At 37.9% G+C, this 23,898-nt stretch overlaps 1 protein-coding gene across 6 annotated transcripts in view; it reads left to right on the top strand.

Moving 5' to 3' along the window:
* Window positions 1-23,898, top strand: part of anks1b (ankyrin repeat and sterile alpha motif domain containing 1B) — a 202,145-nt gene that overhangs the window by 167,559 nt on the left and 10,688 nt on the right. For 3 of the 6 annotated variants that reach the window (XM_017411548.3, XM_017411550.3, XM_037981244.1), the window contains 5 exons: window positions 16,707-16,814; window positions 17,804-18,007; window positions 19,248-19,373; window positions 22,261-22,332; window positions 23,723-23,809. In XM_017411548.3, coding sequence (XP_017267037.1) covers window positions 16,707-16,814; window positions 17,804-18,007; window positions 19,248-19,373; window positions 22,261-22,332; window positions 23,723-23,809 — 597 coding nt within the window. Of the gene's footprint in view, window positions 1-6,329; window positions 6,658-16,706; window positions 16,815-17,803; window positions 18,008-19,247; window positions 19,374-22,260; window positions 22,333-23,722; window positions 23,810-23,898 lie in introns of those variants that run through there. The other 3 variants (XM_017411549.3, XM_017411551.3, XM_037981245.1) reach the window with 2 other exon arrangements.

Below are 23,898 nucleotides of genomic sequence, written 5' to 3' on the forward strand. Positions count from 1 at the left end.
TTTCACTCAAACTCTGGGAGGTGTCTGGAACCTCAGGATCAGACATTGTTTGGTCACACACTCGTGCATGTGTAAAGATAAAATATGGGGGTAGCAGGAGGTGTACCTCAGTAAATAGCAGCAGAAATAATTGATTTGTTTTTATAATGTTAAGAATTGCAGACGCTTTAGATGTATTTCTACTGACTGCTTTTGTATTAATCAAGTCAAAGTAAACAACACAAATTCTTAAATTGATCTGTGTGCCTATTTTTATGCACGTGCTACTGTATCGTAGTGTCAAGTGAGTGGAAATCAACAGTAAATCGTTGTTTGGCCCTTTTTTTTAAATCAAGTCTGTACAAATTTACAAGAGTTTAACAATCTTCCAAAACAAATACTGTTTAGTTTTAGGTTTTTAACATAGTGGGAACAAAAACAAAATATATTAATAAAAAACATAATAAATAACAGAAATTACACACTATTTAAAATAAAACAACTCAATGTTTTGTTTGAAATGGAGTAGGAAGAAGTATAAATTTATTAAATCTTACCCAGTGCCTTTATATCAACAGTCCTTATTTCATCAAGGACATTTGATTAAATTGATTACCAGGCATTATTGTAAAATTAGCCTTTAAGTTGTTTGGTTTGAGAAAATTCTGTTGTTTATGTCTTTAAGAAGGTGCTTACAGATGATAAAATTTGAACTTAAACTCTTGGGTTTAAAACCTTCATTACTGTCAACGGATGTAGGTTTTTATTTTTTAATGAAATTTAAAAGATCTAATTGTTTGACTTTACGTTTTGATTTTGATTTTTTTTTCCTTAAAATGATTTTATGCCTTCTATGAGTACAGTTTTTGTATCAACTGGAAAAAAAACAAAAAAACAAAAAACTAAATGGTACGATTTGAGTTGCAATAAGATAAACTCAAATCGTTCACCGTGTTTCAAAGTTGAGCTTATATCAGTTTCCTAAAAAAACTGCATGCATATACTCTACATTAAACATAACCTAATTACAAATATTCACATTTCTGGGAAATTTATTCAGAAAAAAGGGTTTAATGAGGAACAAAAATGCATAGAATCTGAAATGAAAACTAATTAAATCTGAATTTCCTTCTTTGAATTATTAACTAAATTAATAATTCACACGAAATCATAATTAAATTTGAACACACTGCTTTGAATTTAATATTTTTTTCCTGCTTCTGTTCAGACTTGACAAATTACATCTCACTGGTCTGGTTGAGATAATTTTCTTTCTCCTACAACAACTGAAATGACTCATTAATTTGTTAAATGAGAAAACTGACAGTATTAGTGTTAGTTTTCCTCAAATAAACCGAGTTAAAGTATCAAACATTAGGTGGCTACGGCAGAGCAAATTACTGTTTTCTTGGATTTTAAAGGAATAGTTGATTAAGAAGCCAGCGGTTTTAAAACAGTTTGTCTTTGGGGAGCTGCCATTTAAGCTGCTATTCATGTATAATTTTCCCTTTAACCCAAACTAATTTAAACGGCTACATCAGGTAATTGGGAGTGGAATAATAGGAAGACATTATGACAGTCAGCTGCTATTATTACAAATCTCCTGGTGAAATCAATCTGTTGTCACAAGAATAATTTGCTTCGATCATCCGTTCTTTTAAGCTTCAGGCTGAGAAGAAAAGAATATTTAACACGTGTAACATGCATATTCATTTTCCTGCAGTGCAGTGAAATCCAAACAGCCTGTGAAAATGCACACGGGGGCACTGTTGCCTCTTGGTTCGCTCAAGATCTGTTCTTGAGGTGAGGAAAACGCAAAACAAGCACATCAGGGCTCCAAATTGCTCTCATTTAAAGGGAATCCTCAGAGAGTGCAGAGTGAAGCAATTAGAAATGGATTTCATTTTGGAAAGAGACATTCATGGTGGTGAAGTGCAGATAGTTTCTGCTCCTTAAGGAACAATTCCCCTAATGTTTTCCAGATGAGCGCATCCTGATATCAGAGGAAGGTGCCTTCAAGTGTGCGTGTGTGTGCTGGTGTGTGTCGTGTCCTCGGTTACCTGTGAGTTGTTGAAAATAGCTTATTTATGACTTTTCTCCAGGGACGTGTGAATGATTACATGAGGTTTTTAAGCTCGTTCCAGTTTTTATTCAACACCATCTTTACAATATATTTACTGCAGTGTCAAACTGATTTATGTCAGCTTTCAGAAAGTCTTTAAAGATAAAATGTTTGAGTTAATTTAGTAGAAAACAGTACATATTATTTTAAATGTTGGTACTGCCTTAATGTGGTTTATTTGGCTAATAATTCCTGACACTAATGAAAATGTGATCATTTTAAACGATCTGTAATAACTCGTTACTGATTCAAAACTAGTAATTAGATATTTTGTTTGGACTTGTCAAATGTTTCAAATCAGGAAGTTTGCAGTTGCTGTATTTATCATATTGCTGGAAGATGTATTGTTAAAACAAACTCTAGTCTTATAAAAGTCATTATTTTAAAATTAGGCAATACAATATAAAACTTACCAAGTTTAGTGCAGTTTAGTACCTTGTATAGTGTTGTTTAAAACAGTAGGTCGTGGTTTACAACAAACTTTTGACCTTTCGACCAACAAAATAAAAGCTGCAGACTTATCATGACCCTAACTAATACTGGTTGAAGTATGCAAACACTGATAATGAGACATTTAGCAAAGACACTTGTCAATCATTTTTTAATCAATTTCTGACTTTCTGACTTTTATCTCAAGTTGTCTCTGTGTCCCTGTGATGGACATACGACTAGTCCAGCGTGTCCCCCGCCTCTAGCACAGTGACCCCTGGAGATAGGCACAAGGGAAAAAGCGGGTCAAAAAAATGGACAGATTGATGGATGGTTTTTTTCTCTTTTTGGCAATTATTTAATTTCTGTAGCTCTTAAGATACTCCAGTTGGCCTTTTCGGACCCACAGTGAGGTTCAAACTTAACTTCAAGAACCACTGTTTTAGCAAATGGTCCTAGGCATTTATACAAAGTGTAAACAGAAAAGAACTATATGGAAACATTGAAAGTGCCTAAAAAAATGTGTTATTTTGTTGATTATCCCTAAGTTGTAAAATGTGTTCTCACTAGTTCCTGAACTCCAGGTTAGATATTAGCTGTTTTCAGACCGAACAGTTCTAAGAACTTTCTGAGGATTCTAAGGACTAATAGTCTCACTATGGACTGATAATAAGGACCTACATGTTTGCTTTTGCACCACCTGTGGAACTCTGATTGTGCATGAATTGGTTGATAGTCAGTGCAACTACAACACAGCAAACATTCATCAATGCAAGTTTATATGCAAACCAACCACATTTCCTTCTGTCAGTATGGAGTCCCTGTTCAGCTAAGACAGTGTCTACTCTGAAGCAGGAGCTAAAAACAACCCCAAAAACATTGAATAAGAGGACTATGAGCTGCCACAGTACTGGCAGTGCGAAAACAAAACAAAAAAAAAAGGCAAACTAGTTATGAGGACTGGTGAACTGCTCCCCAAGGGTCCAAAAAGGCCTACTGTCTAACCTAAAGCAACATTATGAGAGTAAAGTCAACTGAAAAGCAAAAAATATATACATAAAACAGTTTTATGTGAAGCTCAGCTGCACCAAAAAACAAAACTTGTCTCTTTTATTAGCACATTTATATTAAATGATGAACTGAAGGACGACTCTTGTTTCCCAGCAACATGAATTTGTCTGAACGGATTGTTTTTGTCTTCCTACACCTTGTATGCCACTCCTGTCAAAGTAAGTAGGAAACTATTTTCCTCCTTTATGCCCGACACTTGCCTGTGAAGGCCTGTGTTGATGTAGTGTAGGTAGGTGTGTGTGTGGGTTTGAGTGTGTGATTCACCTACAGGGCTGGACTTGTACCTGCATTCCCCCCATTACTGTACCATGGAAGCAGAGAGAGTGTATGCGTGTGCCTAAAAAAATGTGAAAAGAACTGAGGGACAATTTATTTTCTGAGGGGTCCAGAACAAAAGTGAGAACAGTAATGAGAGTTAAGCCTTTCTCTACCATTTGTACTCAGTTGCCATGACAGCTGCTAGTTACCATAGATACGGTGCAGTTGGTATAAATGATCTAAAATGTGTTTGTGTGTGTGCAGAGTTTATTTTCTTGACAAGATTCCAGATTCCTGTGTATGTGATTTTTTTTTTCTTTTTTTCTCATCACCTTCTTTGTCACCTCTCCAAATGGACAGATTGTCTCATATCCCATCACCAGATGGCCAGACACTGCAGGATCATATAATTCATTCAACAGAACCTACATACATGCATCCATACTTCAGCTAGTTTAGTTTACTGTTCACAAGTCCTCCCTTTAAGACATGTAAATGTCTCCTCGTTCAGAGGTGCATTTGTTCCCAGTGGTATCACCAGCCAGTGGTGATCAAGGATCAAATGTGAATAAGGAGGAGTGAGTAGTAGCTGGTAAATTTTGTGTGGGTAGATTTGCCTCAGGACTGCAGTGTACTTCAGCGTCCCTGCCTGCTGCTTTAGTTGCACTTCCTGTTGTATCACTCACCGAGCAGATCGTGTGGGAAGTGTCAGGAGAGAATGTGTGTGACCCATGAATGCATCCTGGACCAGTGGTTGTAGGTTATTCTGTGCAGCTGTACTGTAGCTGCAGGTTCACTGCTGCTTTCCAAACATTTACTTCTTCATTCTGTCACTAATGACTAATCACTCTTTGTGTGCTTTGTTTGGATTGTGTTGTGTATTTAGCTTCAAGAGGATTAAATATGAAGTAACTGAATACTCTTTACCCATTATTTTATTGATAATACAAGTGCTTGGGTGCTGATTGTTTAAGATTAATGAATTAATGTGGTTTTGTAGTAACCATCAGAGATTTACATTTGAAGGGTGAATTTCAGGTGACAATGCTTTGCTCCTTTCAGAAATCTATTAGCTATATATTAATAAAAACATTTAAACTTTTTGATTGCAAAAAGATTCAGTGATGCAACATCCATAAGTTTTTTGGGTTGTAATTGGTTTCAGTGGGATCATCTTCCGTTTTAAATAAAATATACAGGCTGAGTGAAAGTCACATTTTGAAATAGTTAATAGAGAGTACTAAAAATGTGAAACATGTTGGAAATATAAAATCTTATGAAGGTTAGTATTGTGATTTCATGACATTCTGCCTTTTCAGGCACTTTAAAAATGCTCACACTTTGAATGTCAACAGAGCAGGGTGGTGGTTTTTATGTTAGATCGTTAAAGTACAATTCATCATTTAAGTAAGTTTCAAAGTTGCCCTCAAGGTCAGTATCTCTAAGCAACTGTAGTTGTTTACAAGTGTTGGGTGTTTTTGGAGTGAGAGGATGATAAGTCGAAGTCATGCACTATTTTTGCTTCAGCCTGGATCACATAAGTAGACCCTTGTAATGGCAGAAATAGCCAGGATGACGTCAAGCTTTTTAGGTTGGATTTCATTTATGTGACACCTGGCACTGCTAAGATATACCCTCATACATAAATACATGTGCATGATTTGTATAAAGCATCCCATTTGGACTTGTTTTGCTCTTAGTTCAATTTATTAAATCACACACAGATTTTGCATTCTGATATGAATGCTTGGCCTTAAAAAAAACCACATGTCAATTTGTAATACCTAAGTAATGAGCTTTCTCAGGTTGAAAAGTAGCTGCTTTCACCAATTTCTTGTCAAATAATTTAAAATATCAAAACTACAAACTTATGAGTGAAGTAAGTTATTCTTTGTTGCCATACAGTACCTGAAGTCTTGAGGAAACATTGCCAAAAGGCCAGAATTCCTGAGTCTAAATCAGTTTTGAATGACTTCTGCAGCTGTATTCATGTGTTTTGGGTTCAAGTCAACAACAAAGAGCTTTAAATCTACCTTTGACTCCATTTGGCTGCTCAAAGTTGCAGCCCTTCAGTATACTAAATATCTTGAAAGTGAAGTAAGAAAATCCTTTTATGGGCTGACCATGACCTAAAATATTCAGGAGAAAAGTGAATAATTATAAGACAAGAATAGTTTGACATTTAGAAATTCAGTTTTCTCTGGCGTGGGGAGTAAATGATCACACTGTCTGGTAGCTACTCACATTTTTTCTTTTCTTTTCTTTCTTTGTGGATGTTGGCGACTATTCTGCTTCTGAACTCTTTCAACTCTTACTCAAAACTGATTAACTTGTACTCCTTGTGAGCTTGTCTCAATTCAGGCTCAGTGTCTCCATAGTGATGAGATGGGGAGGAGGAGGAGGAGGGCGAATGTAAACTGGGTGAAAAAAGAGAGCGCAGGGGCAGGGAGAGGGATTGTGTATAGAGAGAAAAAGAGAGAGCTCAGGCAGAGACATGTAGGAGATGCAGCCTGGCTGCCGCAAGCCGAAGAAGGAGGAGGAGGAGTTGTTGAGCACCGGAGATCTGCAGAGAGAGTTAGGGTGAGAGAAAAGGAGACAAAGCTGGTGGCGAGGAGGCAAGGAGTAAAGATAGGACAGCGCTGATAAAGAGAAGCGAGGCAGAGAAAAGAAACACTTGTCTTGCTCGGCAACAAAGCAACAGTCAACAGCACAAGAGCGAAGAGTGAGAAAATAAAACCGGAGGAGGCGAGGAGAGTGAACTGAAGACTACTGCTCAGCTTTTATTTGGAATAAGACGGGTAAGCTTGCTGGGTGATAAGATATAGCTGTTAAATCTTGATACGGTTGATCCTGATAGAATAATGAGCACTGATTCTGTGGTTCTTTGTTTGCTTTTGTTTTATGCATCTTTAATCTCTTTGCAAGTGAAACTGAGATGATTACTACGTTTGAAATTAGTGCACGGCTTTCAATCTGCACTGCTGACAGGGCTAATTTTCTGCCTGTGATACGGTGTGTATACAAGTGTGTACAAAACTACTAATAATATGTATCAGGTTTTACCTGCTGAAGTATTGAACTACATGTGATGCTTCGGAAAGGCAGCTTGCAACAAGGTTTCTTTTTTTTCTACAAGTTTTGTAAGAACATCCAGTGGTTGCTCTGTCTCCTGGTGAATTTCTGCTCTGAATTTTTAGGGGAGAATTTAACTGAAGTACCTTCTCAGTTGCGTAATAGGCTGCTCTCGTGGTGAAAAATTCAAGCTTTTTTATTCAGTTCTTAGCCATATAGCTTTTAATTTGAACAACATATGACTTTCTAAAGAATGTTAAATTCATTATTTAACAATCATTATTTATTAAGTGACCCTGAAGCTCAAAAAGCAAATCTTATTCCAAACTGAGTTAGATATACCTAAGTCAATAAGCTTTTTTCCCTATTTGCATGCACTCACAAACCCAGTGAAGATGATTAAAAAAAAAAACAATTTTAAGTCTGAAAAAGAATAAATTTTTAAAAAGTTATGTTATGAAGCTTTGGATCAACCTGTATGGCTCACTGCTAACAGTGATCCATATTTACCACAAAATTATAGTGTTCTCTTTTTAATGACTGAAGCTTTTGCAACATATCTCTTACATTGTTGGCAAAAATTAACTAAAGACAGCAGTGATCCTTATATTAGTTTCCCCAGACTGACGTTTGAGTAGCAGGTTTTGATTTTTCCTGACAAACTCTTCAAAAAAAACAGCAGGTAAATGAAAGAAGTTAGCATGTTCTAGCCTGAATGAACTTGTTTAAAAAAATATATGAAAGGAAACAAGGCACTGAAGTGAGAGACTGTACAGGACAATAAACTTGGACTTTGTTGGAGGTAAACCAAGCAAAGCATGAGGCAGGTCCCAGCAGGACGACAGAAAGAAAAGTATTTTTCTTCACCCAGCTGTTAAGGCAGAAATTCTGTCAAACACAATTTACCTCCAGTGCTGTCTGATCTGTCATTATCTGGTCTTTTCCCCTTTTTATCAAATCATCTTCATGGCAAGTCATTGCAATCGCTTCCCCGTCTGCAACTGTCATTAGTCAGGAGGCTGCCCACAGAAACCACAACATAATGGATGATTCTGGGAGAAGCATTTTATGGACAAAGGCTTTTCAGTACTATTCAACATACCAATAGAGGTACAGATTTTTCAAATTTACAGTCACAGTTCTGACAAAGTTTGGACATTGTGTAAAATGTAAATAAAACAGAATGCAATGATTTGCGAACCTCGTGAACCAATTCACAATGCAACATACTAAACACATCAAATGTTTCAACTAAGAAATTGTACAATTTTTAGGGGGGGGATTTTAAATTCAAAAAAGATAAAACAGGGGCAACAAATGGCTGTAAAAGTAAAGAGTGGAAATAACAGCTACAGGGTCATTTCACATTGAATTATGTTAATTGGCAACAGTTAACGCACTTTAGAAAGTCTGAGTCTTTCCGAAGTAGAAATGGGCAGCCTGAAAAAAAAAGGTCTTAAAATGGTGGAATGACTTCAGAATAATGATCCCAAACAGAAAATTAGGAAGATTTTGAATATCCTATTGTCTACTGTTCACAATATCATCAAATGATTTTAAGAGTCAAACAAAGTATCTGTAACAAAGAATAAGGGTGAAACTCAATATTAGATGCTTGTGATCTTTGGGTCCTGACTCTGTGACAGACATCCCTACGTGGGCTCAAGAACACTTCTACAAATAGTTTTCTATAAACACAGTTCACTGTGCCTTTCACAAATGTTGGGTAAAAGCTTGATTATGCAAAGATGCAGCCATATGTGAACACCAGCCTGATGTCCCACTGTTTTCTCTGGAGCAGAGCTCATTTAAAATAGGCTGAGGCAAAGAGTAAAACTGTTCTGGGGTCAGAGGAATAAAAAACTGAAGAGAAGAGGGACCATCCAGCCTGTTATCGGTGCACAGTTCAAAAGCCTGCCTCTCTCATGGTATGGGGGTGCATGAGTGCCTATGAGTGCCAGTTTCTGAGTTTAAACATTTGTTTACTATGTTCCATTGTGAATTAGATATGAGTTTATGAGATTTGTAAATCAATGCTTTCCGTTTTTATTTACATCTCACAAAACAACACAAGTCTTTTGAAGTTGAGGTTGTATATTATTTTGTTAAAGCTACCTGTAGTCTGTTTTGTTAATCATTAACTATATCTTCACACTCTTGTGCCATTTTAGTTTGAGGGTGTTGCCTTTTTTTGGGACTGAACTGCAGTCACAAAAGTAGAATTGTTATTAATAAAAGAAAAAAGTTGTTTTTAACAGCTTCAGTAATTTGGGTGCTTACTGTTTGAGTGTAATCTATAGACCCAGATTGGACCGAGGGACATGGCAGTGCATTTGATCTATCTATAACACTGGCAGCCTTCACTGTTTGGCTCCATTTAAACTGCAGCTCAGATGTGACTTCATCCAGATCACAACATTTGCAGTTAAATTTAGACTTATTACTTTCTCACCTTAGATACACAATATTTACTGCTGTTTCTGTTTACACCTATTAATTTGCAAACAGAACAACCAAGCCCAGATTTCTGCGCCCAAACAGTAAACACCACTGCAGCTCCAGCCTGGAAAATTTTCACTTCTCTGCTTTATTTTTCTTCTAGCAGTTGCATCAGTAGAAATTTTCAAATGTTTATCTGCTTCACTTTAAAGGTTTTTCTGGTGTTTACACAGAACCATGACAGATTACACTGCAGGGTCCCATTCAACTCTGTCCCTCAGCACAGAGTTCACAGATGCCCATATGGTGCTACAAGCATCCTATTAACCTGATCATGTACCTGTAGCCTTTTCCCTTAAATAGTGCGTGTACTGTGTGCTCCAAGTGTCAGACACTCTGACTAGCAGCAGCTGTTGAATGCAATACAGAGAAAAACAATTTAAATATCAGTGAACTGGATGGCCTCTGATGCTTCTTCGTGTTAATTTGCGTCAAAACCCGAAAATGGTCAAATGAAGCCTCCCATTTTAACTTGCTGGTGACCAGTACAATCTAAATCTTCATCCAATTACTCAGCATTGTCTGTACTGTGTGAAAAGACTGAAGGTGGCTAAACTCTTTGGAGCATCCTTTCTCAGACAGTGTCACACTCTCACAAATACACACACAAACACACACACACACAGCTTGGTGTCTTAGGAGAGCTTTTGTGCTCCTCTGCAGTGTGAAAATTGGTTCCATTGTGGTGCTTTGAAGTATTTATTAACCCAGAGAAATATCATACACCATTTCCTCTCATCTAACTGGGAAATCAGCTCATGAGCTCCTCTGTGTGTGGTAAATTGTGTGTGTCTCCACACAACACAAGCTTTGAGATATCTTGTTTCAGTCTTGATCCTGCAGCATTTGGCTATATTTGCACAAACACACACACAGTCTGTGCTCCCAGTCATAGTTACAGTTCTCGTGCTATTAATGGAGATATATCTGTCTCCATGTAGGCAGACCTATTAACAGCCAGCTCCCATTGGTTGGCTGTTCTCTCAGACATGAAACGGCTCATCCCATTGGTCCTTGCTGCACATCATTTTTTAACACATCACTCGTAACTCCCCTCCGCTCTCTGGTTGCTAAGAAACCAGTGGTCTTTGGTTTCCCTTCAGTCACCCCCGTCCCAAAAATATGATGTGTATGTATGTACTTGTATTTTTTTTCCTGCATGGTTACTGCAAGTGTGCAGTTGTTGTTGTCAGAGTCTGAACATCACTGTCATAAACTCAGCCAAGCCTCTCGTTGTTTGGCTTCAGGGGGTTCTATGTTGTGTTTTTGAGAGTGTGTGTGTGTAGAAACGTGTGACTCCAGACAAATCGATACTAATCATTCCAGCTGAAAGCACTAAGGAACAATGAAAGAACTGAAAAGATGAACGTGGCTGTGATAAAGCATTCAGGGTTATGAAAATGTTAATGACTGAGGTGAAAAATGAAATGGACATCGTTGCTGAAAATGTCTTTGCAAACAAATTGGATCGATTCTTTCTTACAAACTGCTATAATTAAATAGAAGTTATATTTTCTCTTTTATATCCAGGTTTTAGAAGCTGTATTTTTTTGAATGAAAGTAAAAAAAAAAAAAAAAAAAAACACAGCTAAACATGTTTTGAGGTTATAGATATTTTTTAGGAACTGGTTCCTAATTTGCCTATGACTAATAATTAGTTCATAAAACCTCTATAAAATACTTCTGATTTCTTGCTACCAAGAGAGTGACCTTGGTTAGGGTTTTTTTAAGTCATGTAATCAGCCTCTAAGATGGCATTCTGACAGACTCTAGCTATTTACAGATCAATACTACCACTCAGTTGTCCTGTAATGTATTCTGACCAAGGCAATTAAAGTAAGCTTAGGCCAGTGATTCTTTGAGCCGCAAAAATCGATGCAGGAGTCTTCAGTGGTTCGAACCCCAATTGCTCCATTAAGATCTGATGCCCGAGGGGCTGCAGATATTGTAGATAATACACAGCCTGCAGGGGAGAGGTGACCAGTCGTATTGACATGAAGATGAACATAGCAAAACCAAACAGAGATGGGCCTATTGTTGGCAGTTTTCATGGCTGTGCTGAAAAAGCTAAATTAACTGTGGGGTCTTGTCTTTCATTAGGTTGAATCACAGACTCACACTAACCTGCTTTTTCTTTGGGCTCTCCTTCTGTTATCTGAATAAAAAAGAAAAAAAGACTTGAAATGAGGACAGGGTGTGTAGTAAAAGGGAGGTGGGCAAATGAGGTAGTTTGAGGTCAAGTGAAACTGGACAGAAACTGAAGGAGGGGTGTGAGGAAAGAAAGGGGGATGAGGCATAGTTTAAATTAAACAGACTGAGGATTTCTTTTAATTCATTCTCCATCATTAAAACTACGTGCTCGCTTGAGCGCGGACAGAAACTGGATTGTTGGTTCCCTCTTTGGGTTTCATGCTCCAGTGAGCCATCCAGCTCCAGCCTCCCCTCCAGGGAAGAGACTCAAAAAAAGGCTTTTTGTCTTCAGTGTCCTGAATGAGAGGTCACTGTGAATGTCCCCGTTCTGTAACACTTTCTGCTTAGTGATGGGCTGGTTTCTTTTCAAAATATGCCATCATTTTGGCTGTCATCGATCGGCTTCCTCCAGTTTTTAAAGAGGTCAGTGTGTTCTTATGATTTAGATCCAAAGTACATCTTAAAGAAGTTGATCAAATATCTGCAGTTCCAAGCACAGTGTTTCATCCTGCAGAATGTTGTTTTTGGCATATTTTATAATCGTCACTAACTAAATAACTTGAAGGGGGAACAGTTCATATGCAGGCAAACATAAATCTTTGATTTCAGAGAATCTGAGTCAGTTAGTGGTTTAATTGTTTTAGGAAAGACAACGGGCTGCAGAGGGGAAATGGCTGAGTGAAAGTGTGTTATTTGCATGATGGCTAATCTGTTAATCGAGCCTGTTCAGTCTGGGCTAGAGGGACTACTAACAGGATTAGTTCATTGATCTGCACACAAAGACGACACACAAGAGTCCAGCCAGCCAGTGGAGGCAAACTGTGCCCCAAATTACTTCAGACTGGAGTAATAATACCAGAACGACAGGGTACAGTGACCCTCACTGGACTGCAGCTGCTCAGTGACATCATTCTTCTACATTTCATATCCACACAGAAGCAGGTGGAGATGTACATTATGGAAGAGAAGAGTTGAACAGTGAAATGTTGTTTGGACATTTTCTTTAATAACTTCAAAACCAGTAAGAATGATATACAGTATTATTCCTGCTGCACAGTGGTGATGATCATCCTAAAGAAACACTGTGCTATATGATGCTCATTTAAAAACTAAAAATATTAATATATATTCCAATTTTTAGATTTTCATGGTGAGGCAGCCTAACTGCATCAACCTTTTTTCCATCATGGACCAGTTTTGTACAAGACAACATTCCCACAGACTTGTGTGGATAAAGAAATTCTTCAAAAAAAGTTTTAGCCTGTAGGTTTCCTAATACATGAAAAATAACCTGGACTGAATCAAGTGCAGGAAAGAGGCATGAACACAAGTGGGCATTTTTAAGAATATATTCCCCTACAGACCAATTTATATAAAATATTTAGATTGATTACAAAAAACCAAACATATATTTCTATGCGGTGATTCTGCTCCTGAGCTGCAGAATGGTTAACATTAAATACACATTAGTGTAGGAGCAACAGCATCAGGTGAGTGGGTTTGTTGTTGTGATTTATGAAAATACCTAAGTGTGGAATTTATTCTGATGCTTTAGTTAAAACATAACTAATATAAACTCATATTTATGTCACATATTCGGTAGTTTACCTATTTGCTACCAAAATGACTCTAACCATTCAGGCAAGAACTGTGCTTGCCCTCTGAATGCGGTGATACAGAAGTCCTCAGCTTTGTCTAACTTCTATAAAATTAATTGTGAGCCATCAGACCATACCACCTTCCCATGTTCCATTATGCAGTCTTGATGCTTGTGTGTTGGTTGTAGTTGCTTTTGGGTGTGAACATGGCTCAGCGTGAGCGCCCCAACCAGCCCGCAGCCACACAGTTCTTTATGCAACAGACTGTGATGTGCTGTGTGTGCTGACACGTTTCTATCAGAACCAACATGAACATTTGTTTTCTGTGATTGGAGCTACAGTTGCTCTTTTATAGGATCAAACAACACAGTTTGGCTTGAACTGAGCTTTGGCCACTCCTTACTGTTTTACTTTTTTTTTCGTTAGGTAAAAAAAAAATCTTCTGGCAAGTCCTGCCTTTTGCAAATATATATATATATAGGTAAAAATGTTTGTTTGCCTCCACTTCTAGTTCATAAAATATTATAGCAAAAACAAAAATTGTTTGTTCATTTCCAACTGTTCCCAAGATGTGCTGTTCCTGAAAAGATAAGAAAAAAATGGGACTCACAGTGGTGTCAGCAGCCATCAAACATTTTCTTCTCTACATCCTTTTTTTTTCCTGTTGTTGATGCATTAAAATGCTGCTGGAACAGAACATACAAGTGTTGCTTTATCAAGGTTATATCATTTCAGCTTTCTGAGCTGATGTGAATCGAGTTGAGCTTTAATGAATACGTAACGAGCCTGATAGGAGCACACGGTGACAGAGGTGCTACAAAGGAGTATAGGCTGAGGTAATGCTCCTGTCAGTATATACAGCTGCTTTGAATATTATTTAAATGTAAATGGGTAGATGTTGAAGCCAGACATCACAGAGTGGGAGAGAGAGTTTTAATAATTGTTAGGTTGCATTCAAATTCTCATCCATTCAGGAACAATATAATCTTCAACTCCAGGCTTTGAACATCTGTTTAGGCTGTTTGTGTGTGTAAGTGCACATCCATATTCCTTTTTTTAAGAAGATGAGTGTGTGTGGGTGACTGCTGCAGCAGCTCATTGTTGCTATGGTGACAATTGAACTTGAGGCTGAGGTTGAGGCTTCTAGTGTATTTGAAGTGGAAGCTGTTGCATAAGGCAAAAAGTAACACACTGATTCGCACCATGCAGAGAAATTACTGTGCTCTTTTTGGAAGTGTGTGTGTGTGCATTTTGTCTGTGATGAAACAGGAATGTGGGGACTGAGTCATGCTGTTGCCCCACAGGAGACACGCAGAGGGCTGAATATTTCATAATCTTTTCTATAGACTAAAAATACCCATCACCCAGGACTTTTTCTACAGTGCAGAGTTAAAGCAATCTTATTTTTAAATGCAATTTTAACTAATAGTTTGTGTTTACTACTGTAGAAGTCAATAGGCAACTGTTTGGGGGATGCAAGGAGAAAAGTTCTGTTGTTTTTATAAAAACATGAACATTATATTGATTCAAATACTGTAGTTGCTGCTCAACTTTTTTTAAATTATTATTATTATTTTTTTATTTTTATTTTTTTACAAATTTTGGAGAAAAAAAAACAACTCAAAGTATGTAGGACAGTAAGGTCATGTAGCTACTTTTCAGTAATTAATTTCAAGAACAAAGGATTAATGCCTCATGTTCAGACCGAGGTATAATCACATCACTGACAGTTTATCAAGGCTGTAGTTTTGGAGAAAAAGCTCATCAATTAAAAAAAAAAAAAGAACGGGACAGAAAGGATGAGTAAGAAAAACTTCTGGATGAAGCATGACGCAGCTTTAGTATTTCCACAACCTGCTCAATTTAGCTCTGCCTAAAATAACCTGTCAAGGCCAAAAAAGAGGGGAAAATAAACTCATATACATTGTAGTCTAGGCTTTTGTTGATCACTGTATAAACTGTTAACTACTCACAATTTAAAGAGCACATATGTATTTAGTGACGTAGAGTAAAATTAAATAGGACAGGATGGAGTGTTTAGAAAACACTTGCATTTAATCTGTGTTTATACTTGGATCAGTATGCATGACAGATATTTATTCTCTGATTGTGTGTTCTCAATTGTCCTCATTGGTTCTTTCCGCTATTGTTTGTTTAGCAGATGTAGAACATTAATTGGTGGAAGAGATTTTATGTTGTGCTGAGTCAAAGCAAGGCTGTCGGGAGAATCATTAAACTGACAGAAAGACTTCGTATTGAGACTAATTATCGCCCTACTGCCCTGGAGACAAACACACACACACATCCTTTTTCACACTCTTGTATACATTTATTGGCAGACCTCCAGCAGCAGGCATATAAAATAACAAAAAAGAAACCCTATTGTATACTGAAGTGTGGTGCCAGAAGGTGCAGACGGTGCCAGCAACATCAGTGCAGCAGGCTGCCACGTCTCTGCTTGTCTAAAAAAAAAACTCAGTACCTGGCACAGTTAGAGCCTGGTGACCAAGGACAGAACGAAGGCTTTTACTGGAGTCCAACTGTGTGTTTTTATCTGCCTGTGCTTGTGTAATGAGTGCCTGGGGAGAATCAATAGACAATTATGAACTTGCCACAGTCTTGTATTGTCAAATTAGCATCTGAAGTGTTATGGAGCAAAATGTCTTGAAAAACTCAGTTTTCAGAAGCAATGTTTTATATATCGAAAACCTTAAAGGTGAACATGCATCAAAAAAGTTAAAACTATGAGGAACTTATTAGGCCAAGATTTAGTTAACTAACTTCATCTTAAGCATAGAAGTCAAGTAAGGTAAGAAAACCTACCTGCTACCTGCTCTGAAGCTGAAAAATAAACCCTGTTTTACACAGAGGGTTAGAATATAATGTGTACTGGTTTTAGAGTGTGTTTATGGTTAGCTCTATCTCTTTTATATGAATTTAATGTCTAATCAACCATCAACAAATTAAGCAGTTTATTAAAATGATAGAGGGCCAGTTACATAAAACATCTTGGGGCATATTGTTTTTATGTGTAGTAATTAAAAAAGAACTAAGTAATAAATACCAGTTATTGTAACGTATTAGCAGTAATAAAGACTTCCTCTGTCATTGTGTTGGTTGCGCAGCAGTAATGGTAATACTCTGCTCATTGGTGAACTCCTTTAAATGCCTCTTTCCTTCTTTAGTGTTTTATTCTGTGAAACTTCTCTCTAATCCCCTTCATTTATGAATATATATCCCCATCAAAGAGCCTTTTAAGTGCTGTTCTTCACAAAACACTAAATTTATGTAAATTAAAATAGAAGTCATCATTTCAGTATCAGTTTTGCAGGTTATTCAGCAAAGATGACACCATCTCCTTTCTTGTTCAAATAAGGTGCAGCTGCAGAAAAGAAAACCACATTTTGCTCCAAATGTTACAACCTTTTCCAGCTCTTTCAAAAGGAATTTCTTGTTAATCACAATTTAATGTTTCTTGGTTTGTTTAGGTGTTAAAGATTAATCTGACTGGACACAGAAAACGGATCCTGGCCTCACTGGGAGACCGGCTACACGAAGACACTCCGCAGAAACCTCCACGGGCCATCTCCTTACGGGTAAGTGAAGATCTGTAAGCAAATGGCACGTTATATGAAACACAATATTACTGAGCGACATCTAAAACCATGCAGATAAAAGTTAAGAGGAAGTAGAAAACGGCACTTCTTTCCCAGATGGATGTAGATTTTCTACTGGGGAGATCCAGCCTCCCAACTGAGCCCCCAACAAACTGCCTTTGTCTTTCTGCTGGGTTGTTCTGAATAATAATTACGAGGAGGAGGATTTCCTCTGCAATCATTACTGCTCTGTAATGTCCAGGAAATGATCTCTTGTTCTTTGTGCTCCTAAGCCAGCAGAGGCCCTATGTTCAACAGAAGTACTAAAAAAAATTAGATTGATGCTTCATTTCTGTAGGTCTCCTAATAACAACTGAGTTATGGCAAATAAAAAAACAATTATTGATAACATTCTGTGGTTTTCAGAATCCCACAAATCAAATAACAATATCTTAAAAACTACTTTCTTAGTTGTTGTTTTAATAAAAGTAGGACACTCTTAGTATCCAGTCAAGGAACAAAAGAGAAACAAGGACTAGCTTTAGCCACGTCCCCATTTACCAGAGTAAGAAATGTGCACTGTCCCTGTAAAATGTTAGAAAAGAAAATAGATATTTTTGCTAAAATGGTACTGAAAACATTTCTAATATGTCCAGTCTGCTAAAGTTGAATTGTTTCTATAAAAATACGTTATTTTAAAGCCTAACTATACAGAAAATTGTTGTTCTTCTAAAGGTTTTATATTCTCCTAGATAACCTCTTAAATGATCATTATTTGTTTAAAAGAATAATTTATCTTGTAATGGCTATAATAGACAAACACTGACACATTTCTCAGATTGTTCTGATAACATTTCTCTTGTGGCATGTTGAAACTGAAGCTGAAAACTAAAATGTTCTATTACTGTTCATGTGCCTACTTGTACCAGCAGCAGTGGCCCAGCACATTATGAAATAATGAATGAACCCTCCCTATCTTCTTGCACCAGGAGCCCGGGGGAAACCACACCCCTCCCCAGCTCAGCCCTTCAGTCGGCCAGGCAGCGTATACGGCGGGGGTCCCCGGCGGATCTCTGGACGTCCAGCACCTCATCATGCAGGCGGACGCCCGGCGCAGACAGCGCAGCACTGAAAACTACTTTGAGGACGTGCCGCGATCCAAGCTGGAGCGACAGATGGCTCAAGTCAGCATGGTGAGGATGGATGTAGACAGGGAGGGAAGAAAAAGAAGGGGGAACAGGCTAACCATAACTTACAGTATAAAATGTCATCAGTATTTTGGCATGTTTTTAAATACACCACTGTAAACATAAGCAGACACTTTAGATTAAAGGTACTAGTAAAGGTTTTTTTTTTTAAAAAAGGTGTAAAATTTCTAAGTAAATATTTAGATTTTTCAAAAAGTCTCTCATTCAAAACGCAAAAAAGAACTTTTGAATTTAATCAACGACAGCACAAGAATCCAGATCCTCACATGTGTGCAAACGTCTACCACTGCAGCTGTGTTGTGATTGAGTTTGATTAGGGTCTCTTTGTGTCTCGGCGTGAATCACAAAGCTCATCATTGCAGACTAACACACACACACACTCACGGCTATCCTGCTGAATCCTAAATACATGCACGTCACATTGTATCTCCCTTTATCCAAAAACAACACTCTGAGGTGGCACTGATGACTCAGCTGGGCAGGAATAGAAGGGTAATATCACAGGAAGGAGGAAAGATCTTTCCTCTGTCATTTCCCTCACTTTGACTTTATTATTGTTGTTAAGTCTGGTGACCATTTTACTGTTTGTTAATCTGGTTCTTCTGCCCTCCTTGTGTTTTCAAGGGAGGAAAAATACCTAAAGAGAAATTACTTCAAATATATATATATATTTTTTTTTTTACACATCTGTTGGTTTTTAAAGTAGCCCACAACAAACCTTTTTTCAAAGTTATAAAACCAGCAGAATTTAACCTTCATTTGGCTTGTCTATGTTTCTGGAGATGTTTACTGAACATCTCTGTATCTATATTGAAAATCCCTTCCTTGTCCAACTTTTTGGCAAATAAAAACAGTCAAATATGGACATACAGACGATACGAAAGAATGAAATGAAAGATAGCATTTTATCCCCAAAAGTTTGAGAAATATGTAGTTTAATATAATCTAATTCTGCTGTTTAGAAAGAAGACAGGTCATGGGGCAGTAGCAGAGTGTTCAGGTGAGGCTCGTATGGGAACTTGTACAAGCTGAGAGTAATTCATCGTAGTTTAATTTCCTCTTGTATGTTCCCTGAATCAAGCCCTTCAGGTGTGCGAGTTCTGTTGGGAGAGCTGGTGAACTCTTTTCTCAGGTCAATATTGTGACATCTTAGAACAGGTTTTTATGTCAAGTCACATCTTGACTCCGTGTTTGATTGTAGCAGAGTGACTGCTTGTTGTTTCAGGCGGGTGAATGGTGTGAGCCAATAACATTGCGTCCACCCAACGAGGCCACTTCGTCCACTCCTGTGCAGTACTGGCAGCATCACCCGGAGAAGCTCATCTTTCAGTCCTGTGACTACGAAGCTTATGTGAGTTCACCATTTTAACTTTTATTTTAGGTTCCACTTTCTTCAGTTCTTCTCAGTTACATAAAAGATGTTATCACAGATGCAGCCTTTCACCTGATAGGTTGCCTACAGTCCATCCAGACTCAAATGATTACTGTATAAACTTGAAGCAAGATGAGCCCTGCAGAAAAACAAATCTAATACCCTAAAGTATTGAGTGTCTTGTATTTTCTATGATTTAGATATACTCGTGTGTATCTAAATATTCAGTGATATTTTGTGTTGGTCCCACTGCACAAAATATTACCAAGAGCACAACTGCTATGATGACCCTCTTTTCACACAGACGTTGCACCATATTGGCACCAAAAAGATGCCTTGTAAAGCTGCTGCTTTTTTTGTTGTTTGGTGCAAAATAAAACCAAAACAATAGTAGCAAGCAGGTATCTTGGAATCAGCTGAATAACAGTGTTATTGGTTAGACTGGTGTGCTACACCTTGTTTCTCCCTTCCTAATTCATACATACCAGTTTGGCTCAGTGACGACCTTTACCAACTCAAAGGCAGGTAAACTTTGACCCCATCATTCTCCCAAACAAGGCAGTCAGATTAAAACAGTACCTGCCTCACTGTTACTGCAGGCAGTGAGAAAGAAAAGGATTGATAACAGCAGCTTGGACTATTTGAAGAAATGAACAATGGGTGGGCCACCAAAGAAAACATGGTGGTGCTCTCTGTCTTGGTACAACAGCCTCAAGAAAGCTCAGAAAGTGAGATAAATGAGTAAGAGTCTCGACAGAGTGGCAGGACGAGCACTCGGCATGAGCACTGACAACGTGAAGGAGTTGGATAGTGAATAGAAACAAATTGGAGCGACAAGACACTGATAGGAGGGGAAGCAGAAGGAATATTGTTTATTTTAAATAGAGGAAAGACGATGGCTGGTAAAAAGCCAGAGCAGAATAAAGGATGCTTCTGTGCTTGTTCTTCAGCTCTAAACAAAACTGTCTTCACCGCTTTCAGCACCATCTTAGATAACAGCTGAACTTTATTATGTCAACTTAAAAGCACAGCACAAAAATATTATCCAGCATTGTTACAGATTCTTCTCCCATAAACCCTGCAGGCACGCTAACATTATTAATACACTTTACTACACTATTCATCAATGCCAGCAAAGTAATCTCAACACTGTGTAAAAATACCTAATGGACAAGAATATTTGTATTTAATTTTTTATTTACATGACTAAAAAAAATGATTTAGGTGTTCAGGGCAAGTCAGACAGCAGCTCAATCAGCAGAGGGAGCAGCTCCCTGTATACAAACTAATCACAACGAGAGTACTGAGTCAGTTTCATTTATAATTAATGCAAATCTTTGGCTGGTTAGACTGTTGCCTATGATAAATATTTTAAGGTCATAATAAACAATACAAATTAAAAACACTCATTAGACAAGTCGGCATTTGAAAAATAATCTAATGTTGTTAACCACACTCAAGACAAAGTACTAACATGACCAGACAACCTTTTTCCGATATGCCAAGGACCAGACTCCTTAGCTAAAGGGAGACTGATTCAAAGTCTGTGTATGTACGATATAATGAAATTATCCTGCAATCCAATTTGTCTGTAAGCAAATGCAAGATAAATGATGTGAGGCCAATGCTAAAATCTTTGAGATAAGTCCTTTACTGTAACGTTAGAACTGATGGGACAAAAAACATCTTAAGGTTTTTAGTGAATTACATGCAAAGTGGTTTGTTAGGTTCCCCACTTTAGGGATTAAGGCCCTTTCTATAAGCCGGACAAGCACTGCAGGGTGGTGAGTGTCACACCCATTAATGTCAACATAAACATAGTTTCTGTAAAACACTGTCACCATTAGTAGCTTCTTTATTAAATCAGATAGCGTAAAGTCACATCCAGACAGAAGGATCTGCCAGACAGCAGCGTTAATGGACCTCTGGGAGCCTTTCAAGGTTGATGTAATCACTGCTGTGTGTTTGTGTGTATTTAATGAAACCCTATGCTCATACGACTTAATGGAAACTTGCTCAGTGAAGACATGAACACGAAGACGATCCGAATACTTAACAAGAAATTCTAATACAACAGTTTTTTTTTCTTCTGAGGTTTTCACTTTAAACTTTTTTATCATAAACACAAAATACATCTTTCAGACATATTATGATTACATTCCTATTGTTGAGCAGCCACCTTTTGTTTTTAAAACCTTTTGGAGGATAGATGATTCAGGTTTTCTTAACAGACTACTGACTTGTAACAAAATGAGAACTCTTGATCACGCTGCCCATCAGTGGTCATAATGTTATGGCTTACTAGTGTATCATGGGTTCACCAGTGCCAGAAGCCGTGGCAGTGAAACAGCTGCCAGCAGTGGACCCAGTCAGAAGCAGCACTGGTACAAAAAAGTGGTGTCCCACTGAGTGTCTTTGATGGCAGCCGAATGGTCTGCTCAGATTTGAGGAAGTCTCTGACTGCTTTATCAGTCATCTTCATCAAAACTGCACAGGAAGTTGACAGAGGATGACTGTCCCTGCTGCTAGACTCAATCTCAGTCATTTCCACTAAAGTCCATCTGCAGATTGAATGTAGGTCGGTATTCCCTGTAGTTAGAGAATAACTGGCGCAGCTTTACTTCAAAAACATCATAATTTCCAGTTTAACTCAGTCAGGATCGCTGGTTAGGTTTGATGTACCAAAATGACAATTTATTCCGATTCCAAGATCTCTGCTGTTTTTATCAAACTCTCCAGTCTAAAGCTCATGTTTTTTGTTGGTTCATCTGAAGGACAGTAATAAAAACACTGTCACATCCAGTACTGACAAACATCTTTAACTGGGTGTGTATTTACCCCAAACCTGTTTGTGTCTTTTCATCAGTATCTCGGCTCCATGCTGGTAAAAGAGCTGAGAGGGACAGAGTCCACGCAAGATGCCTGTGCCAAGATGAGGGTAAGGCTCAACTTTAATGCACTTCACTTATGATCCAGTCAAAAATGAATATTGTAATATAACTTTTAAAAAAGTGCTGTCATCCTTATCTCTTAGATTTAGTGCAAATGATAAAACGTTGTACTTTAAAAAAAGCTAAACCTCCTTTTTAGTCTATAAGCAGTCAGCCTGAGTGCAGGTTTCTTCATCTTTGGTTATGTCAGAGCTGGTTTAAATTTGAGGCCACGGTTCCATGGTCTGATCACCCTCACGCTCACTTGAACTGAGACAAACCTAAATGATCTTGTTGATGGATTAAGTGCATTGAGGGATTTATTTTGACTTTCTTTTTACGGTAGTCTTGATCCCCCACAATCCGCCTTTTACCTCTAATTACCTTATCTTTCCTTTTGCCATGCCCTTCTCCTGCTTACACTGGGTTCTTTTCCCCTTTTTGTGGTTATCTGTCTTTTCTTTCTGTTCGTTCTGGGTTCATTTCACACTCTCATCCTAAACTGCTGCAGTGTAAAGATCAATTTTAATATTCATGAGCAAAGCATTCTGTTCTCTGCCTCCTTCATCAGGGGCCATCTTGCCTTCCTCCATCCTCACTTGACACACCTTTGCACCACTGAGGTTATAATGAAGTGCAATGAGATGCGTATCATATTACCTTGTCTTTTATAGCGTTGTTAATGAACCTTCTTCCTTTACCTTCACTTGTCCCTGCTCCCAGCATAGCTTCTTTTATCTATCCCTTGACAATAATGGAGGCCGATGTGAATGTTTAAATTCCAACTTCACAGCCCAGCCGTGTATCTGCCAACAAAGCAAAGTGGAAAGGCTTTTGTCAGTTTTCTTAGGCAGTACCTGATCCTGACGGGGTCGACGTGCAGCAGCAAGGAGGAGGAAAGAACAGAACAAAGAAAATAAACAGATACAGAAAGAATCGCAGACAATGGCTTTCTGAAAGGAAATCCAGTGTGAGCAGACGAAAACAAGAGAAGGCAGAAAAGGGACTTAGCGCACATCTTTGAATACATTAAAGCTCTGGCTGGTAGGATGACAGCTTGGTGGGTAATGGCTGTAAATTCACAGCTCCTCACTGTATAATATATTCCACATAGGTACAGTATGTAATGAGATATACAGTATGCAGCTTCAAGCCTTATTACATTCTCCAGAAGCCTATAACAAAGCTTGACCTTTATAGGTTATTTGATTTTAAATAATTGAGGAGTAAATCAATAGATTGTTATATTAGATAATACATCCTAGTTTTTTATTCCACCAACCAAACTGATTAATATGAGACTAATTACATCTTTCAGCTTTAAAGACTTCAAAGTTTAAAAGTCACCGCTGTCTCTCTTCTTTTTATCTCTACTTTTCGTTTTCGCTGCACTCTAAGAAGTCGACAGAACAGATGAAGAAAGTACCGACCATCGTGCTCTCAGTGTCCTACAAAGGAGTGAAGTTCATCGATGCCACCAATAAGGTAACATGGACAACTCCAGTACCGCCTACGACAACACATGAAAGGTCACTGAACACGAGGGACATTCTGAGGTGTTATGTCTGATCAGC

The sequence above is a fragment of the Kryptolebias marmoratus genome, linkage group LG18 (assembly GCF_001649575.2).
Source record: "Kryptolebias marmoratus isolate JLee-2015 linkage group LG18, ASM164957v2, whole genome shotgun sequence".
Taxonomy (NCBI): domain Eukaryota; kingdom Metazoa; phylum Chordata; class Actinopteri; order Cyprinodontiformes; family Rivulidae; genus Kryptolebias; species Kryptolebias marmoratus.